This window comes from Carassius gibelio, chromosome B21 (genome assembly GCF_023724105.1).
Source record: "Carassius gibelio isolate Cgi1373 ecotype wild population from Czech Republic chromosome B21, carGib1.2-hapl.c, whole genome shotgun sequence".
Classification (NCBI taxonomy): domain Eukaryota; kingdom Metazoa; phylum Chordata; class Actinopteri; order Cypriniformes; family Cyprinidae; genus Carassius; species Carassius gibelio.
In genome coordinates this window covers 20,324,898-20,345,664 of record NC_068416.1, presented here as the reverse complement: position 1 = coordinate 20,345,664, position 20,767 = coordinate 20,324,898, and the positions used below count along the sequence as shown (strand labels likewise).

The 20,767-nt window shown below is 37.4% G+C and overlaps 1 protein-coding gene and 1 long non-coding RNA gene across 3 annotated transcripts in view; one reads left to right on the top strand and one right to left on the bottom strand.

Annotated features, from left to right (window-relative positions):
- The window catches only part of LOC127986614 (uncharacterized), a 12,722-nt gene extending 10,789 nt beyond the window's left edge, over positions 1 to 1,933 (bottom strand). The window contains exon 1 of the long non-coding RNA XR_008160903.1: positions 451 to 1,933. This is a non-coding gene — a long non-coding RNA (uncharacterized LOC127986614). The remainder of the gene's footprint in view (positions 1 to 450) is intronic.
- The window catches only part of LOC127986605 (receptor-type tyrosine-protein phosphatase alpha-like), a 24,152-nt gene extending 3,385 nt beyond the window's left edge, over positions 1 to 20,767 (top strand). Inside the window, exons 2-23 of one of the 2 annotated variants that reach the window (XM_052588913.1) lie at positions 7,711 to 7,757; positions 8,749 to 8,836; positions 9,498 to 9,863; positions 10,022 to 10,036; positions 10,505 to 10,589; positions 10,843 to 10,916; positions 11,268 to 11,404; positions 11,578 to 11,668; positions 11,818 to 11,894; positions 12,119 to 12,155; positions 12,250 to 12,347; positions 12,534 to 12,653; positions 13,200 to 13,366; positions 14,526 to 14,661; positions 14,752 to 14,901; positions 15,020 to 15,113; positions 15,656 to 15,732; positions 16,444 to 16,578; positions 16,759 to 16,884; positions 16,981 to 17,132; positions 17,961 to 18,096; positions 18,355 to 20,767. In XM_052588913.1, coding sequence (XP_052444873.1) covers positions 7,737 to 7,757; positions 8,749 to 8,836; positions 9,498 to 9,863; positions 10,022 to 10,036; positions 10,505 to 10,589; positions 10,843 to 10,916; positions 11,268 to 11,404; positions 11,578 to 11,668; positions 11,818 to 11,894; positions 12,119 to 12,155; positions 12,250 to 12,347; positions 12,534 to 12,653; positions 13,200 to 13,366; positions 14,526 to 14,661; positions 14,752 to 14,901; positions 15,020 to 15,113; positions 15,656 to 15,732; positions 16,444 to 16,578; positions 16,759 to 16,884; positions 16,981 to 17,132; positions 17,961 to 18,096; positions 18,355 to 18,429 — 2,457 coding nt within the window. In that variant the 5' untranslated portion in view covers positions 7,711 to 7,736 and the 3' untranslated portion in view covers positions 18,430 to 20,767. Of the gene's footprint in view, positions 1 to 7,710; positions 7,758 to 8,748; positions 8,837 to 9,497; positions 9,864 to 10,021; positions 10,037 to 10,504; positions 10,590 to 10,842; positions 10,917 to 11,267; positions 11,405 to 11,577; positions 11,669 to 11,817; positions 11,895 to 12,118; positions 12,156 to 12,249; positions 12,348 to 12,533; positions 12,654 to 13,199; positions 13,367 to 14,525; positions 14,662 to 14,751; positions 14,902 to 15,019; positions 15,114 to 15,655; positions 15,733 to 16,443; positions 16,579 to 16,758; positions 17,133 to 17,960; positions 18,097 to 18,354 lie in introns of both variants that reach the window. The other variant, XM_052588912.1, reaches the window with a different exon arrangement.

Genomic DNA, 20,767 nt, shown 5'->3' with positions numbered 1-20,767 from the left:
AGAGATTTGTTTTGTAATAATCCAGTCTTAAAGTCTTAAAGGAATAGTTCACCCAAAAATGAAAATTTCCTGAAAATGTACTCCCCATCAGGACATCCAAAATGTAGATGAGTTTGTTTCTTCATGAAAACTGATGTGTAGTGAAAAGCTAAATTTATCCACGTTAATTGGTTGAGTCCTGTACTTGTGGATTATTGTGATGTCTTTATCAGCTGTTTTTAGACTCTCATTCTGACAGCACCCATTCACTGCAGAGGATCCACTAGTGAGTAAGGGATGTAATGCTAACTTTCTTCAAGTCTGTTCTGACGAAGAAACAAACTCCTCTATATCTTGGATGACCTGAGGGTAAATACATTTTCAGATTTTCATTCTTGGTGAACTATTCCTTTGTAAGCATTGTGAATTATGTTAAATTTGTTTGTAGAATAATCATGTGTTCTAACAGACCTGAAGGCTTTTTCTGACTTGATGAACTTCTGATCCAGTTTCTATGATTAGTAATTGTTCATCTTCTTTTTGAAGTGAGACTTCTGAAGTGCTGTCCTCAGAAACAGTTTAGCCAACTACAGATGTCAGAGAGGATAAGCCACTGGATCAGTGGAGAGGGTGGCGTCTTGGGCGTTGTTTTCCTCCTAACTCTCAGTAAGCAAAAGGGCCCAGGCAGAATACATGCCAGTTTATATTAGCAAAGGATCCTGGGAGATTTTGCAAGACATTTCACTGTTCGGGCTGTTCGGGTTTGATGACTTGATAGGAAGTGAATTCTGTTGCTTTGAGTCATGGAGTAAATTAATATTGTCTTCTTAAAGGGACAGTTCACCCAAAAAGTGTAAATGACATTTAAAACTTGCGTGACTGCCTTTCTTTTGTCTAAAGTAAAAGGTTTTGAATTTTTGAAGAATGGAAATAAAATAAATCAGATGATCCATTTTTAGCTTCTCTGGAAAAATCACTCACAAATCAGATAGAAAAGTTAACAGATCAGTGGAATGGAAGAATAGCAATGAATGACAAAAAAACTGTTATAAGGCTTCAGAAGACTTGAAATATAAGTCCTGGGAACTACTTTTATGATACTTAGGCTAAATGGTGATTCTGCATTGCTTTTGAAACTTGACAGCCCTAGTTCTCATTCACTTTAATTATGTTGAAAGCTGAGCCAGGATATTGTACCTTTTGTTTACGAAAGAATGTCGTGTGGGTTTGAAATGACATGAGAGGGAGTAAATCATGACCAGTTTTTTTATGTTGTTGTTGGTTTTCCCCTCAGATTCTGTGTCAGATCTGAGTGAGAGAAAAACAGGAGTTATGAGAGCGCTCTTTCGACATCCACTGTATGTGTGGACTCACGGTGTGGCTCAATCTAACTGTGTGCTAAATACTGACCTCATCTTTGCTACTTCCTGCCCTCTGTGTGTGATGTGGCTAGACCAGAGCATTCTCTGGGAAACCCTGACACAAGATTGCCGCAACCCCCCCCCGGTGGGTTAAACTTATCCATTTACCTTGAAATCTTTGCACTTTGCACAGAATTTCTCAAGTAAGATTGTGTGAGTGATCAAGGATTTTTATCTCTAGCTATTGTATGTGACTCTCAGGTTAATCAACATTCCAGTTTTCTTATGCCTGCCTTTTGTATTTATCATGTCTAAATTAAAGTCACTGCTAATGGCTTTGTTGTTAAACCGACATATGAGCTTATATAATCTCAATTAATACATAAACCGTACACTTAGTTCAGAAGTTTTGGAGTGAAAAAGAATTTTCAATGTTTTTGGAAGCTGTCTATAATGCTAAGCAAGACTGCGTTTATTTGATCAAAATGAGTTAAAATCAGTAATATTGTGAAATACTAAAATAACTGTATTCTATTTTAAAATTCTGATTTTTCATAAGTCATTATTTAGTCTTCATTGTCATATGATTCTTTAGAAACCGTTGTCATATGCTGATTTGGTGCTTAAAAGCATTGCTTGATATCAACCGTGTAAACTTATTGTATCATTATAAAAGTCTTTACTGTTATATTTGCACAATTGAATGCATCCTTGCTAAATAAAAGCATTAATAATAAAAAAAAAGAGTATTAATCACAAAACTTTGAAATTACCTTTTTTTAAACCTTATTTTAAAACATGTATTATACTATTATACTTGTTTTCTTTTTATTAATTTCCAATATTGTGGTCTTATTTTACCATACAGAAAATACATCATATTATGGAAGTAAATGTTATCATAACAATGGTATATCATTTACCTAAAAAGGAACTGTTTTAAACAGGGTTAGTTTTGTACAAATTTTTATGTATTATAGTTTATGTAAGAAAAATTATATAATAGAGCTCAAATTAGGCCTAGGAACTCAGAAATAGTTGTACATAAGACAGATTTTCACACAGGTCAAATTTTGGTGAACTCATCAACAAAAGTATGCATAGCCGGGCCAAGACAGAATCTCTGTTGCATTTTCTGTGCTGATTTTGGTGGGAAATATGAGAATTAGAAGTAGTAAACATGGTAAATTGTATTTGTTGTTTAATGAGATCTGCATTTTTTGGTGTGAATGATAATTCACCTTTAGCTATTTTGTAACTTATTTTGTAACTTGAGTAATCATTCGATCCCTCTTCTGAATGAGTCGCTGGAAGCGGTGCACAGGAAGTTTTGCAGGCATCACAAATAAAAAGTGGGAAAAGTAGTGCACCAGATGGATTTGAACAAAATTATCCATCTACATTTAAATTGAATTTAGCTAATGAGTTTATGTATTTTGTGGTATGTTTTCCTTCCTCATTTCAACCGTAGGATGCATTCTTGTTCCTCTATTGTCAGCCTTTGCCTACTGGCAGTGCTAAGGTCATGGGTTCGATTCCCAGGGAATGCATAACTGTGTAAATGTTTTCCTTGAATGCAATTCATGTAAGTCAGTTAGAAGTTTGGGGTCAGTAAGAACTTTTTTTGAATTAAATTGATACAGTTTTATTCAACAAGGATGCATTATATAAATCAAAAGTGACAGTGAAGACATTTACAATGTTCCCATTTCAAATAAATGCTGTTCTTTTGAACTTATTATTTATCAAACAATCCTGAATCAAAAATGTTTTACGGATTCCCACATATTGATGATAATAATACATGTTCCTTGAGCCCAAAATCAGCATTTCAGAATAATTTCTGCAGGATCATGTGACACTGAGGCCTGGAGTAATGATTCTGAAGATTCAACTTTGCATCACAGGAGAACACAGTTTAAAATATATTAAGATAAAAAGTTATTTTAAATTATAATACATTTTCACAGTATTACTGTTATATTGTATTTTTGATCAAATAAATGTAGCCTTGGTGGGCATAAGAGACTTAAAAAAAAAAAAAAACTCAACGGTAATGTATGTTGCTTATTGCGAAGACATTTGAATGAATTAGTGCTGTCAAACGATTAATCACAATTAATCGCTTCCAAAATAAATGTTTTTGTTTACATAAATATGTGTCTACTGCACTCTAAAAAACACGACGGGTTGTTTTTAACCCAAGGGCTGGGTAACTACAGGACAGAACACATTTGGGGTTAATTTTACTCAGCAAACTAGGTTGTGTATTTAACACATCATAATGGGTTGATTAAACCCAGCTAATGTGTTGGTTAATTTCTATTATAATATAGCTTATTTTTTACTTTATACATTAAATACTTTTTACAGATTAAATTAAATCCTCTAAACTTTTGTAAAATACTCCACACACAACCACTGGACTGGATATGCGTACGCAGCGGCCATCGTAAGTCTGCAAGACCGAAATTGCGCATGAAGTGTTCTATTTCGGACAGGGCCATGCTGCGACTGCCTTCATAACCTGTCCAAAAATTAACAGTAAACAGCTCTGAGGAAATATTTTAACATCCAAAGTATTTGTAATCTGTATCTTTAAATCGGTTATTATATGCAGTGTCGGGCTTTTCCATCACACGATAAGACTGATGTTTAGGTGATTCACACCGCGTGCTGCCGTATGTTGCTCTGCATGAAAATGAATGATTTACAGCACAGTAACTATTTTATAATTTTTTATAAAATATAGAACCGCTTTCTCCTGAAGAGGAAGCACAATCCCTTCGATAAATAACTCAACTGCTGTGTTACGTCTGACCCAGGATCTAAAGAAAACAAAAACAACCAAAACATCGGGTTGTTATGTCTGAGCCAGGAGCTGGGTAACACTAAAAAACTACCCAAACATTGGGTCGTTACATTTGACCTAAGAGCTGGGTTACACAAAAACTACCCAAACACTGAAAAAATTACCCCAAAAATTACCCAGAAGGAACAACCCAGCATTTGGGTTAAAAAAAAAAACAGGCTTTTCCAGTGAGTGTATATTTATTATGCATACATAAATACACACACATACAGTTTACATTTATTTACATATGTGTGTATTTTAAAGGAAAGTGGTTCCAAACCATTGTGACTGCTTACGCAAGACACATCATTATAGTATGATCTGTAAAGGTCAAGAAAAGTTATCTCGACTTTAATCTGGTGCAACGTTTAACAGTTTGTGCAAGAGATGAACGCGCAACCTCAGTGGTAGTGCATTTTCATGTTCATGTTCTGAAAACGCTCTTTCACTCCACGGTGCAATCTAATGCAATCGAGACGTAACTCTCCCGATAGGATGCAGATATTCTGCACACGCCCAAGTCTGTGTTTTGGTTTGCCTGGAGAACGTGAGACTTCTGCATGCTCGTCCTTTAGGAACAAGGCTCTTGGTGAAGCTGGACGCAGGCCATTTGTGCACTTAAAAATAAAATGATGTCAGATCTCAGAGGAAAACCCCCTATTATGGGTATCATCTATTAGAGGTGTGCCATTTCCTATGTAATTCGCCGAGATAATTACCCAGGCCTGACTCATCAAGTAGACGGGGCAGTTTGCATATGCATATTTGACCAATTCAACACAAAGTAAAGTTATGCAACAGCCTGGCACTTTTCCAAAATACTATTTTGCTTTCCGTGGTGTGTTAGTTAGGTGAGGGTGTGGCCGCTTTTGGGCTGAATGACGGATCTGGCAGACAATCAGACAGGCGGCAAAGGAAGGAAGAAAGCAATGTGCTCTCTTGGGTTACGGCTTTCCTGCCAGCTCCAAAAATGGAGATGGGAACAGATAGAGACCGACAGTGAATGTATAGAGCGGGAGAGGAGAGATGAGATGGACTATCTGTCCTTCCCATCTGAAGGGTTTCTGCAGGCTCAGCCAAAAAAGGCGCAAATCATTTCCGATATGCCCTCCACCTGAAGAATGCTCAGCCATGTGCATGCTCAGACTTTAAATGAATTACATTTGACAACAAGCTTCTAGAATTCTTGTGGTTGGCAGTAGAATAACAGGCCTGTGAACGGGCGCTGTGGCGAAGCTGATTTGATTAAATTGTCAGAGATTAATGTGACTGTGAGTGTAACTTCTTTGTATGGAAATGGTCAGCTGTTTGCATTACCTAACTGCAGATTTCCATCCAAATTAACGAAGGAGGGCCACAGATTTACATGTAGCCATTCATAGCTTGAAATGAGCTAAGGCAGCATGACAAACTGAAATGATAGCCAACAAACAGAGACACTGTTTGGGAAAAATCACTGACATGATGCTGTCACGCTGTTTGTGGTTGCAGGGCATCGATACATGGTTGCTAAGGTGTTCTCAGTGATTGCTATGTTATTTCTTATGGCTTCAGGTTACTCCTTCAATGTACAGTATGGATTGGGGTATTCAAATTTTTTCCCCCAAAATTAAATTAGTACTTTTTTTTTTGAATGTGTGCATTAAATTAAACAAAACTGTTAATTTAAACATTCTATTGATGAGTCTTGAAAATAAATTGTATCACGTATTTTATTATACTGAGACTTTCTTCCAAACATAAAAAATAGTCAAAATTTATAGACTTTTTCTTTTTGCCTTTTTTGCCGTTCATTCAAATCAATAACTCCAAGTCAGAATGATACTAATAGTTTAGCAAGCGACACCAATGACTAGGAAAAATATCATGGTAAGAATCATGGTTTGAAATTTGGCATCATCACACACTTAACCAAGACAACCAGTTAAGTTGTTTGGTTTACATGCCTTGTGCCCCAGAAAACAGGGTTGTAATTGTGGGCATCTTGACCCCAGTGATTATATAGACGCTGTGTAGATGTGGGAAAAAATGGAACTGAGAACCATATTTTGTATAAATTCATAGCTTTTAGAAGGTGACACTACAGTTGCAAACAAAAATGGCTAAAATGAACATCATTATTACTATAATTTTTTATATATATTTTTTTCTAAAGTAAAGTTTTGTTGAATTAAAATAAATATTAATTCTAAATATATATGTGACAATATTGGCAGGGTCAGTATAAATCTGAACTACTCACCCCACTGGGCCGGCAGACAAAACTCTTATTGTTGAGCTCTGTTAGAGTTCTGAACAACATGAGGGTGAGCAAATTACACAATTTTCATATTTCGGATGAGCTATTTCAATATGAAAGGTTTCTTTATACAAGTCTTCGCAATGCCATTTTTCGAATTGTTGTGTAATTATTGAAATTCTCATGTAAGCAGCTCAAACTGACTCTTGATGATCCACTGAAAGCTCTTGGCGGTTATAGGGCACGGCCTGCTGATGTTCGGATGACACGGGTTCGTTGCTAAGATGAAATTGGAAGCTGATTGGCCCATCTGAAGAGCAGCAGCACCACGGATGCTTTTGCTTGATGAGTGGCAGACGGGGCTGGATTATTTCAGGGTCTGACCCTTTAGATGGGCATGAGGATTATCACAGTTTAGTCAGTGAGACACGTTGAGATTACAGCATGGGTTAGCGGTCAGCTTGCTACCCTCTGGATCCTGGCTTCAGATGGTATGATTATATTTTCACTCCTCACATCAAACCATCTCACAACTAAAAGCTTAATCCCCTCGGACCAAATCCGCAGGCATCTGCTGGATGAATTAAAGACACTTGGACGTCTAATATCTGTTGCTGTTGTCTAGATACATGACCATATGTGCTGCTGGGTTTGGCTGGATCATGTGTGGGGGGGGGGTTTCCCTTGTATATCTTTTCCTAATTACAATGTCAAATCTTTGTCAGTTTTTGTTTTATTTTGATGTTTTAAAAAAAGAGGGTGTATGTTTTCATGAATTTAAAACCCAGTCTAATCAGAATGTATCACATTGACAGAATGAGCATCATATCTCTGCTTGATGTGTTAGTCTGAGAGCAGTGATTAATTTTCTGTCTCAGTTTAGAGGTTGTGTGCACAATTATGAAAGGCCTGTAATGCACTCATTTATGAATGGCATGACAGCACGGTTGCCATCATACTGAAAATCAGTTATTGATACCAATATCAGCCAAATTGCACTATTCAGTAAAGCTAATTAATGATTGTTGTCTTGTTTTTTTTTAGAATTACCAAAATAAAATTAATTTAAATATAAAAAAATAAACCAATTTCATTATCATTCTAAAGTAAACTTTTAATATTAATTGTAAGGATATTAATATTCAAGTTTTAATAATAAAGAATAAATCATTTTTGACATTCCTATGCAAGCAGTATCATAAATGTGTAGTATTGTAAATGTAAATTATGTTGTCACAGAATTTTAATAAGTCCTCTTTTTCTTTTTTCATCTACAGGAGATCATTGTGCGAATGAGTGAGTGATGCAGGTTTCGTTTCTACAGGTAAGTCTTTTATTTGAAAATCACAGAGGTTCCTATGAGGACAATCCTTTAAAAATATAAAAATAAATAATAATAATAATAATAGGATTCTGTTGGTGCTGTTAAATATTTAAAGGGATAGTTAACCAAACCAAATAGTTAACCAAAATTACAAATTGCTCAAAATTTACCTACCCTAGGAAACAGCTAACATCACTTGAGAGTAAAAAATAATAATAATAACACCTGTGGCTCCTGCTGATATATTGAGGCACTTATGAAGTGAAACAAATGGTCTGTGCAAGAAATGTAATTTTTACAGCAGTATTACTGTCTGATTTGGTGAACTTTGTTCATCACTTAAAAGAACCAGTTCTAAACAACGATTGATTCATGAACCAGACTTCACTCTGGACTGTTTGCCTGAGGCTATGGATTACAGATGATAATGTTGTGAATAATTGCACAGAATGATTGTTTCGCTTCATAAGACCTCAATATATCATCAGGAGCTATGGGTATTGATTTTGTAATACCTGTATATTCTTTTTGACCCTCAAGTGATGGCAGCCGTTGACTTGCATTTTCTGAATCTCCAAATTTGCCATTCGACAGGTTCGACTGAAACCCAAAAAGTCCATTAAATTGGTTTGTGCTTCTGTAACCAAATCTGAATTTTCTTTTCCTGTGTAATGCGACAGCCATGTTCCTGTTACACCCTCTGGCTAGGTCCCAAACTCTCGCTACAGCTTGAGCTGGAAAGATATTGATGGATCTCTAAATGTTTGGCGGAGCACTATGTATTTTGATGGAGCATGGGAAGCTCAATTCACACTTTTGGGGGAGATAAAACCATGAATGGCATATTTATAGACAATAAACTTGGTTAAGAAATGGTGTTTTGGTGCAAAAAGAAAAATCTTACACCCTTCACATTTGAATAGCGTTCATTTATAAGACTGAGACGTGGCATAGATTGCTTTTGGCTCATGCTTTGTTTACTCTGTTTCAGGGCAGTATGGGTGTGTATCCTCTGCTCCTGCTACTCCATGTGGCCTATGTGGCCCTCAGCACGGCCCAGATACTCCCTGACCCTTCAGGTAAGGCATCAGTAAGGAACACAAACTCCTTGGTTAAGGTAATCACCTTGCTTGCATTAAAAAAAAAAAAAAAACACTAATATCCTTTAGAAGGTCTAGTTATTCTTTAGTGTTGATGCATTTCCTGCAGAGCCACTTTACCTCAGATTGGCCTTGGCTTGTAACTTTCAGTAACTTATTATGTCAGCTTATTAAATTGAGATAAGTGGTGTTTAACCTGAAACATTCATATATAGGACATTAAAAGCAAGCCTTCTATATTAAGTACATGAAGTTGTACCATTGCAATCCATTTGCTCCCACTAAAGAATGTCAAATATTTGAGGCCCAGAAAATTACCTAGGAGTGGCCCGGAGGAAATGGCATTTCCTCACACACCTACTTTTGTTTTGTGAGATACTTACCTCACCTGGGGTTGGTCAGAACTTTAAAATGTTGCTAAAGTAGTTGTTAACGTCTCACTTAGTCTGCATTTATTTGACCATAAATACAGTAAAAAAGTTTTTGCATCATTATTCCAGTCTTCAGTGTCACACAATCCTTCAGAAATCATTCTTATATGCCGAGTTGCTGCTCATAAATCTTTCTTATTAATATCTATGCTGACAATTTGTGTTGCTTTATATATTTGTGAAAACCATGACGCATCTTTCTCTCTCAGGTGCAGTCGGGACCGCCAAACCTACACAACCTCCTCCCACATCTATCTCTATAGTCACCCAGGCACCCCCATCATCCACCCCATCTTCAGCACCGTCCCCTGAACTTGTTGCAACAACAGGACTCAATGACTCCGCAGGCGTGGTGACCCCAGAGGTTCCTGCCCCTCCAGCTGTCTCTACCAAGGCACCAGCCACCCCCTCAACCCCATCTGCTGCACCCCCGTCCCTCACCACCACTGGAGTTTTGGCTACAACAGAGCCCCCTACACCTGGACTGACACCCACTCAATCCACGTCAGAGCCTGAGACGGGCACCCCGTCTGCCCCTGCAGAGACCACCACAGCTGACATCACCAAGCCTCCAGGTACCATTTGTGTGTGTTCATTTTGAAACCGATTGAGCTGATCTTTTATCCTAGTATCTTCCAACTGTTTGTAAAGAATGGTTTACACTCTTCCAGTGTGTGTTCTGTCATTTTAATCGATTGCTATTGTGTCTTTCTGTTTTTCTCATGTAATGAAGATGATGGTGGGCAAGGTAAGTTTCTGTTACCATTTTCACTCAAATTTTCAGGCAGAATTACGTTTTTTTTATAGAAGTAACCATTTGTTACACAACCTGTTCAGAGTTTCTTATACATTACCAGTTCGAAGGAATGAAGAATTGATTAGTGGTCAACCAAAATGAGGTTTTATAAATGGCTGTTGGCAATATATTAGGCCATTCATCAGATTTAAGATATCAAATAATAAATAAATACATATATACATACATACATACATAAAAATGAAATGAAATATCATTAAAAAAAACTATTTTACTTTGCTACCCATGTTAACTATCTTTAAATTCCAAAATGATAATTTTTTTAACATAACCGTTACATACCGTTCAAAAGTTTGGGGTTGGTGCTTTTGAAAGAACTCTCTTATGCTCACCAAAATTGCATTTATTTGTTCAAAAACAAATAAAAGGGTTTAACAACTCATTTTGTCCTCAACTCAGATGACACGGCTATAATGGCAGTGATGGTCGCCCTGTCCTCTCTGCTGGTCATCGTCTTCATCATCATCGTCCTGTATATGCTCAGGTGAGCCCCAGGATTCAGAAGCTGTTCATTTAGTACAAAAAGTGCTTACGACAAAGATTCCAGTTCAAAAATACGACATGATGACAAAGTTATAAGTGCGGAAGAACCAGCAAACACTTGCACTTTCATAGTAGAACGGATAAGAGAAAGCTCCATTCATCAGGAGACCTGCAAGGGCAGCAGGGGGCCACAGGACTGAATTGTCCAGTTACCATGGTAATGATTGGCTTTTTGTTCCTCTCCTTTGTGGCAGGTTTAAGAAGTACAAGCAGGCAGGGAGCCACTCCAATTCCTTCCGCCTCACCAACGGCAGAGCTGACGACACAGGTACGAATAAAAGACTGTGTGTGTGCATCTCTGTGACCATACTTGGGAATTGTTGTTTTTAAGAGTAGCAAATATATTTGTCAGCTTTTTGCTTTTACATCTTGACTGAGAGATTTGTGTATTACTTAAGCATTTTACTTTGAATTGTACTGTGTCTCCCTCTACTGGTTGTCCCGAACACAACATAGATAAAGGACAAATTGCAAGTCATTCTTAAAATGAAAAAAATAAAAAAAGACAACCTTTTGTAAGAAAGTTTTTGTCTCTAACATGCATCCTTATGTTTCTATTTTTCCAACTTTATGTTTCTACCCCATTCCCTACGCCTCTTGTCCTTGCACCATATCTCAGAACTTCAGAGTGTGCCGCTATTGGCCCGCTCTCCTAGTACCAACAGGAAGTACCCGCCCCTTCATGTCGACAAGCTGGAGGAGGAAATGAACCGGCGAATGGCCGATGACAATAAACTCTTCCGTGAAGAATTCAACGTATGTGCACAAACACACAACTGCAGTGCTCCAAATCATGAATGGACCGATCAGAGTCATGACTCGAAATTTCACCATCTTAAGAATAACATAATATATATTTGTGGGGTTGGTGTGTATCTCCTCGTCATGCTCTCGGCCCATGCATGATTGGTTGTTTTTTTGCTCTGCAGTCGTTGCCTGTATGTCCCATTCAGGCCTCATGTGACGCTGCCTCGAAGGAGGAGAATAAAGAGAAGAACAGATATGTCAACATCCTGCCCTGTAAGGCTTTCCCACAACTTACTTCCAAGCCACAGCTGATAAAGCATGCTTATACCAGAGCTTACAAATGAGTTCATTATGTGAAAATGGCTGTAATAAATAATGCTGCGAGCCTTAATCTCAATTTTATTTTGTATGCCTTTTCTCAGATGATCATTCTAGGGTGCATTTGACTTCTCTGGAGGGAGTTCCTGACTCTGACTACATCAACGCTTCCTACATAAACGTAAGCCCACGAGCGCAAGTCAGATTTCAGTATGAAAAATGTATATTTTGAGATTGGTTGAAGATTGCAATTAACCTTTTTCAGTTTTTTTAAAGATACATTTTAAGCGAATGTAAGATGAAAGGTCATCTAAATGTAAAAAATAGGGGATGTATGCTTAAATTCTTAAGAATCCGTTATAAAAACAAGACCTTGACACTTTTTTCACTATTTTATTTTTTTAGGGATACCAGGAGAAAAACAAATTTATTGCGGCACAAGGTAAAATTGCTTTAATTAATTGCTATTATAAATATAGAAACACTTTTGCATTTATTAATCAACAGAGAGCTAAACCCAAGATTGTTCATTGCAGGACCAAAAGAGGAAACGGTCAATGACTTCTGGAGGATGATCTGGGAACAGAACACTGCCACCATCGTAATGGTAACCAATCTGAAAGAAAGGAAAGAGGTAAATGCCACAGGAAATATATTAGATGTAGTCTAGTGTCAAAGGAGAAGTAAGCTGATCTTTGATTTTACAGCCTCGGCTCTTATAATGGTTTTAGAGTGCAACTTCGAGGAGGATGGCCATTAATAAAGATGCACGATCACTGCGGCGATGATGATTATGATAGATTGTGCTTCATATCCGCAGTGTAAATGCGCTCAGTACTGGCCTGACCAGGGATGCTGGACCTACGGAAATATCCGCGTGTCGGTGGAGGACATGATGGTTCTGGTTGACTATACCATCCGCAAGTTCTGCATTCAGCAGGTTTGAAGCTCAGATGTTTCTCTGCAGTCATTCGTGGTCCACCAATATATTGGACACGTTGTTTTTGCCATTTTGAAATTTGAAAGTGGGCAATGAATGAGCTCATTTAGCTAATTAAAAGAAGTGAAGTCATCGACAATGAGAACATACATTGATGCACATACATAAATGCATCTATATATATATATATATATATATATATATATATATATATATATATAACTTATCAATTACAGGGAGTGAATTATTGTCTAATTATTACAGGGATTGTTAGACCTTTTTTCTGCAAACGTGAGACATAGATAAAAAAAATAGTGGGGAGATCACTACCAATAATCTTCTAAGCAGCCCATATTATATTACTAATCTGACTTTGGAGAATCCTCACTGTAATTGAGAAAGTCAAAAAATTTATATCACTATAAAAATTTTACAAATTTACATACGGCAATCTTTTTAAGTGGTCTCAAAAAAAAGAAAGCTTTTGATGGATATTGTTGAAATTGAGTTTGTTGAAGGATGACAAACTCTGTTGTGTGTGTTTAGGTGGGTGATGTGTCTGGTAAGAAGCCTCAGAGGCTGGTCACACAGTTTCACTTCACCAGCTGGCCTGATTTCGGGGTTCCCTTCACTCCCATTGGCATGCTGAAGTTCCTTAAGAAGGTCAAGAACTGCAACCCACAGTATGCTGGACCCATAGTGGTTCACTGCAGGTAAAGAGCTTTATTATCTTGTGTGTATGTGCACGACCATTCAAGAGTGTAAGGTTTTTACTTTTAGGGAGAGAAAGTGAGTGAAGTGACATACTCAGAATTCGTGCTCTGCATTTATCCCATCCAAAGTGCACACACACAAGAGTGAACACACACCCAGAGCAGTGGGCAGCCATTTATGCTGCAGGTTCGGTGCCTTGCTCAAGTCATGAGTATTGAGGGTGGAGAGAGCGCTGTACATTCACTCCCCCCCAACTACCATATTTTTCAGACTATAAATCGCACCTGAGTATAAGTCGCATCAGTCCAAAAATACATCATGATGAGAAAAAAACATATATAGGTCACACTGGACTAGAAGTCGATTTTATTTAGTACCAAAAACCAAGATAAAACATTACCGTCTACAGCCGCGAGAGGGCACTCTATATTTTCAGTGCAGGCTACAGGAGCAGTGAGCAGTGACGGTAATGTTTTCTCTTGGTTCAAATTAATTTCGATAAATAAGTCTCACCTGACTATAAGTCGCAGGACCAGCCAAACTATGAAAAAAGTGTGACTTATAGTACGGAAAATACAGTACAATAAAAAAACTTTGTGTTAAGGGTCCGAATCTCTTAATCATTAGGCCGTGACTACTTCCACATTTATTCAGCAAAGATGCATTAAATTAACCAAAGGATATTTATAATGTTACAAAAAATTTGTTTCAGATAAATGCTGTTCTTTTGAACTTTCGATTCATCAAAGGGTCCTAAAAAAAAAAAAAGATTTCCATAAAAATAGCAAGCAGCACAAATGTTTTCAACATTGATGATGATAAATGTTTCTTTAGCACCAAATCAGGATTTTAAAATGATTTCTGAAGGATCATGTGAAAGTGAAGAAGAGCAGCTGCTGAAAATTCAGTTTTTCCATCACTGAAATAAATTACATTTTCAAAATACATTAAAATACAAATTGTTTTAATTTGTACTAATATTTCAAAATGTTTCTTTATTTTTTGATCAACTAAACAGCCTTAGGAGCATAAAATACTTTTAAACATAAAAAAACAACAACTTTTGATCGGTAGTATTTTTGAGCAGTTTTTTTCTTTCTTTCTTTCTTTCTTTTTTTTTGCGATTTCCAGTCACTGATTTTCTTCTGTTCGTCTCAGTGCTGGTGTTGGCAGGACCGGGACCTTCATTGTGATAGATGCTATGCTGGACATGATGGGGGCAGAGAGAAAGGTTGACGTCTTCGGATTTGTCACACGGATCAGAGCCCAGCGCTGTCAGATGGTCCAGACTGATGTGAGCTCATACAAACCTCTCATTAATGCCATAAAACAGCTGTATTCGGTTTCCAAGTCCTCATCTTCCGCCCTCCATCTCTCCCTACAGATGCAGTATGTGTTTATTTTCCAAGCTTTGCTAGAGCACTACCTGTACGGAGACACAGAGTTAGAAGTGACGTCTCTGGAGTCGCACCTGAATAAGCTGTACGCTCCCTTACCTGGAGCCGGCTGTGGAGGAATGGAGGCAGAGTTCAAGGTAGCACACAGCTTTTTTTATCTCTTGCTTTTCTGGAAATAATAGCTGGGACCATGTTTAAGTGTAGGACATTTTTTCTTATGTTCTGTTTTATTGATTAACTTTTTCTCTCTTTTAGAAACTTACCTCCATTAAAATCCAGAACGACAAGATGAGAACGGGGAACTTGCCTGCCAACATGAAGAAAAACCGTGTTTTGCAAATCATTCCATGTGAGTTGTGTATCATTGGTTAATAATCAGACTGTGAATTGAGAGAATAACTTTGGAATAATTAAAAACACACTACCGTTAATATGTTAGAGGTCAATTATTATTTTTTTATTACTTTAATGCATCCTTGGTGAATAAAAGAGACAGGAAAGAAATTTATTGTTTCGTGTAGATGATGTTCTTTTTACTTTTTTTACATTTATCTCGTTTCTACAAAAATATTAAGCAGCAAAACTGTTATTTTCAACACTGCTACTAATAATAAATGTTTTGAGCATCAAATCAGCATATTATTATGATTTCTTAAGGATAAAAATATTTAAAAAATCTTACTGACCCCATACTTTTAAACGGTAGTGTCAAAAAAAACACATTTATGTAGTTTATACTTTTTTTTGTATATAATTATATTATAATTTATCTTTATGCATTTATCCTTTTACATGTTATTTGACAGTTGCTTTTATCCAAAGTTTGTTGTAGTAAATTTATCAGCATGTGCATTCCTTGGTTACTTTCTGAACCTTCACTGTTTCTTCCAGATGAGTTTAACAGAGTGATCATCCCTGTAAAACGAGGGGAGGAGAACACAGACTACATCAACGCCTCTTTTATAGATGTGAGTAAAACCCGTCTGACCTCAGCCAACAATTACTCGCAACTCACTGAGATATCGTTCAGGGAAGCCTGGAGGGAATGCTACAATATTCCACACTCTGTAGAGAGACCACACAGCATGCTTTTCTTTTGGGAGTGGCTTAAACACACATTTTTCTGACATGAAGTTATATGGACGCCCATGCTGAGATTCGGAGCCTGGGACGCTGACCATTGCGGTGTTTTAAAACCTAGTGACAAGCTCATTGGAATTTTTTTGGAAAGAGAAACGATTACTTTTATTCAGCAATGATGCAATAAATTGATCAAAAGTGACATCAAAGATATTTACAGTGTTACAAAAGATGTGTGTTTCAAATAAATGCTGTTCTTTTGAACCTTGTTCATCAAAAATCTGTTTTGAAAACAATGTTTAAGAATTGAAATGATAAGTAGCATCGCAAGAATGAATTACATTTTCAAATGTATAGAAATAGATAAAACTGTTATTTTGAATGGCAATAATATTCTATTATTTTAAGAGTTTTTACTGTAATATTAATCAAAGAAATGCAGCTTTGGTGAGAGTAAGAGATTTTTGTAAAGCCGGCAAACTTTTTAATGGTGGCATATCCATGATTAAAGCTGGAAAATGTCTGGTGTATACAAATATAGTCATATATATATATGTCTGTGTGTGTGTGTGTGTGTGTGTGTGTGTGTGTGTGTGTAGGGTTATAGGCAAAAGGACTCGTACATGGCATGTCAGGGGCCGCTGCAGCACACTATTGAAGACTTCTGGAGGATGATCTGGGAGTGGAGAAGCTGCTCTATCGTTATGCTGACCGAGCTGGAGGAGAGAGGACAGGTGAGTTCACCTGCCTCCTTTCTCTTTGTTTGTAACATCTATAAATATGCTAACTCCACTTACAAAGGTGACTTTTTGTGGTTAAAGATCTTGGCTAGCAACAGAAACATTGTTGCATTTTCAACCCCGACATGGTGAGGCAATAGAAAAATAAATCTGTATCTCCGCCACTCTCTGCAGGAGAAGTGCGCTCAATATTGGGCTAGTGACGGTGTGATGGTTTGTGGAGACATGTCCATCGAGTTGAAGAGGGAGGAGGAAAGTGAAAGCTACACTGTCAGGGACCTTCTCGTTACCAATAACAGAGTAAGTCCATTCATAGGATCTCCTGAAACGCTGCATTGTTATTTTAATGTTTGCCATTGCTGCAATTGCCATTTTTCTTTTTCTTTCTCTGTGCAGGAAAATAAGGCTCGCGCTGTGAGGCAGTTTCATTTCCATGGCTGGCCAGAGGTGGGCATCCCGTCTGATGGGAAGGGTATGATCAACATCATCGCTGCAGTTCAGAAACAGCAGCAGCAGTCTGGAAACCACCCAATCACTGTGCACTGCAGGTAAGCCACATCTACTCCTCTAATCAGGAGGCTGAAACATGAAACCTTTTTTTATGTCAACAGCTATGTTTTTTTTTTATTATTTTGTTTTCACATTCACTTTGGTGGCTTTTTGTGAGGCATAATTCACATTCCACATGCGAAACCTATTTTCACATAAATTTTCAATTGTTAAATTTCACCATCATTCAAAAGTTTGGGGTTGGTATAATTTTAAATGTTTTTGAAAGGCTGCATTTATTGTCCATAAATACAGTAAAAGATTAAAAGATGTAAAGTTCAAAAGTACAGATTGTTTTCAAAATGGAACATTTTCAATGTTTTTTTTTAATAGAAACACACACACACACATATATATATATATATACAGCTTTAATTCAGTGTTCCCTCAGTGTTGGATAGTGAAAAGTAAATAACCCATAAAACAAAAACAGGAAATGACAAGTTATTTAATGCATTTGTGGTTGTTACAGCTGTATACTACTCGGCTTAATACATAAGTTATTCAGACAGACATACCATAAATCTTACCATAAAGTGGATACAGGACATTTTGGTTAGACTGGAATGCCAACTTTAATAGGTCTCACTGGTTTGGCAGCTTAAGTAAGGTTTAGTGGTTTTGTAATGCTGGAAGGCATCCATGGGTGCTCGGTATGACTTAACCAAAACCTGTCCATAGTTAGATCTCCAAAGCAATGATGAATGATGAAACAGACAGAGCTGCAGTGTCCAGCGGGAATTCAGGGTCAGCCAATTAAGGAAAGCCAGAAACAGACTCATTAATATCCACAGAGCGGTGAGTAATTGATTTTTGTGTGGTAACAGTGCCGGAGCGGGGCGCACAGGGACGTTCTGTGCTCTGAGCACGGTCCTGGAGCGGGTGAAGGCAGAGGGCATTCTGGACGTTTTTCAGACGGTGAAGAGCCTAAGACTACAGAGACCGCACATGGTGCAGACACTGGTGAGAAAACACGTCACATCGAAAACAAATCAGACTTTATTTGATTATTGTGTGAAGCCTTAAAGCCATTTCAATTTTGATTAATCGTGTAGTCCTAGTAAAACATCATTATAACATGAAGAGTAGAGGGTGATATTTTATTTTCACTATAGATTTTTATGTTTGTACCTCTATTTTTTTGGAAAAATAATCATCCAAACAAAAGTTATCTCACATTCCTACAGCCGTTTTTATTATTACATCGGCTTTTCCCCACAGGAGCAGTACGAGTTCTGCTACAAAGTGGTCCAGGAATACATTGATGCCTTCTCTGACTACGCCAACTTCAAGTAAAGCCACACCCACCCGCAGAAGATCGGACAGACTTTCCCAGACACGCACCCACACTTTCACAAAAACACCGCTGAACGAGACGGACTGCCAGCACAAAGCAAAAGGGAATAAAAAACTTTTGGCCGCTAGGAGCGAGAACACGTCGGTGCTGAAGATGGAAAGAAAACAAACAAAGAAAACACCATTAGAGATGCCTTCTTGAATATTTTGTAATATTGCTCTTGTTTATAAGGCCCTTACCCATTTCTCTCAGTGTAAATATGCTCTTGTATTTTTGTTTTGTTTTGTTTAATTTGTTTGGTTTTAGAAGCCATTCTGTTACGGTTTTTAGAGTGACCTTAATATAGTTAACTGGTATATAAATGCAAACGTGAATGGCGCTATAGAGACAGAGCAGTAGCAAGAAAAGGGTGCTTTTTACTGGGTGTTTTAACAACAACTTCCTTTTTTCTCTGCAGTTGAGTGACTGAAACCTATTTGAATGGCAGCTCAATCCCACTATGCTGTTGCCTGTAGCTACATAACGCGGCAAAATCAACCAACCGTGGTGCATCAGCGACTGTAAACGCGCGTTCGCAGAAAACACTTCACTGTGCTTTTTGATTGTGTTTACTGGAGTGACAGATATAATTTTTTAATCCATTTTTTAAACAGGGACCGGTTTTTGGGCCGTGACTAAGGTCTCGCTTAGATCTGAAGATGTTAAGTGTGTCTTTGTGTTGTCCGTTGTATTACAGTGTGCCGACTTTGTCCGAACTAGACAATGGTAGGACAAACAGGAGAGTGTTAAGACCAGAGAAATTCCACTTAATTCCACTTAAGTTTCATTCCATGCCCAAACATCTTTTCTTTTCAAGATCGCTCTAAAAGCACCTTCTGTAGTTGTGATTATAATCAAAGAATTTATGTATTTACTCGCTCAGATGTCTAATAATTGGCCTTAACAACTGTGCTTATCTTCATTTGATGATCCCACCGGTTTCTCTAGTTGCAAGGTACTGGTGCAAAGTTGATCTAGAAAGTTCTACTAGAAATTACATATGATCCCCTGATCATCTGTTCCTGCCCCTGTAAAGGACTTCATGGTGCCGAAGACAACGAGCCCTTTCCAGCTCCACTGAGCCAGTTTATATGACGCTTCAGTCCTAGCATAAAGACCAGGTAGATGGTTAAAATGAGGACATGTATTATCATTTTAGCTCGTGATTATCAGCAAATTATTTTAGGAAATCTATTTAAACCCAATAGTTGTCGTTCAGAATCACTCACCCCTGTCATTCAGATAACCGGGTTCTTGAAACTGTTATTATTTCAGATCCATGATATTCCGAATGATGAATTGCGGATTTCTATTACAGCTTGCTGTGGGCTTCATCTTAAGGTATTCCATAAAACGCTGACGGATTTGCTTGAGTATTGTGTAAGTCGACTAACTCTATCCACATGAGACACCGTGCCAATAGCAGCCTCTCGGGGGCAGGATCCTTTTTCAGAGGTGGGAAAGTGCCTCATCGCGTTCCTGTAGCTTCAAGCATATTCCCACCCGCTCTTTTGTAGCCCATGTTCTCCCGATCCACTGGGACACTGTGGCCTGTACGGCGTATGATAATCTGTAATGGAACCCAAACGGTTGCTTTTCTGCATTTTTGGTGTGTTTTCAAACTGTTTTTTTCCTTTTTGCTTACATGCCATATAAAACCATCCTGAAGGAAGCACCAGACTTCAGGACAAGTCCCTCAAAACCCAAGCTCTTAATGTACGCAGAGCAATCAAGAAGGGAAGCCACGTATCTGGGGGCTCACTTCATTCTTCAGTTGAATGTGACATTGAAACGGCTTGCTTGGATAAGCGAAAGGACAAAGACTGAAAAATAAAAGATTCTGCTATCCAGAAAGAAAACATGAAATTTTGGATCTGAAACCTCTCTCTTTGATTGGATTGTTCCTAAATTTCAAACTACAGCCTGTTTTATGTTTCAGAAATCCTAATAATGTTACCCTTTCTGATTTTTCTTCTTGTACATAATGTAAGGATATTTATATTTCATTCTTATCTGTTGCTTTGCTTTTATTTTATTTGTATCTTTATCTTTTTTTTAAGATACTTGTATATTAAACTGTACTGGGACCATTTTGAAATGTATTAGTTTTTTTTTCTTCAGTTTTTAATTCGGTATTATTGTCTTAAAATCTAATTTTTTAATTTGCATCTGTTTATTTTTAGTGTTTTGTTATACAAATTTGAATATATATGTATATATAATTATATATATGATGCAAATTATATATAATTATATAATGCCAAACGGCCAAACCTAATAAAAGTGCTTGAGATTTTA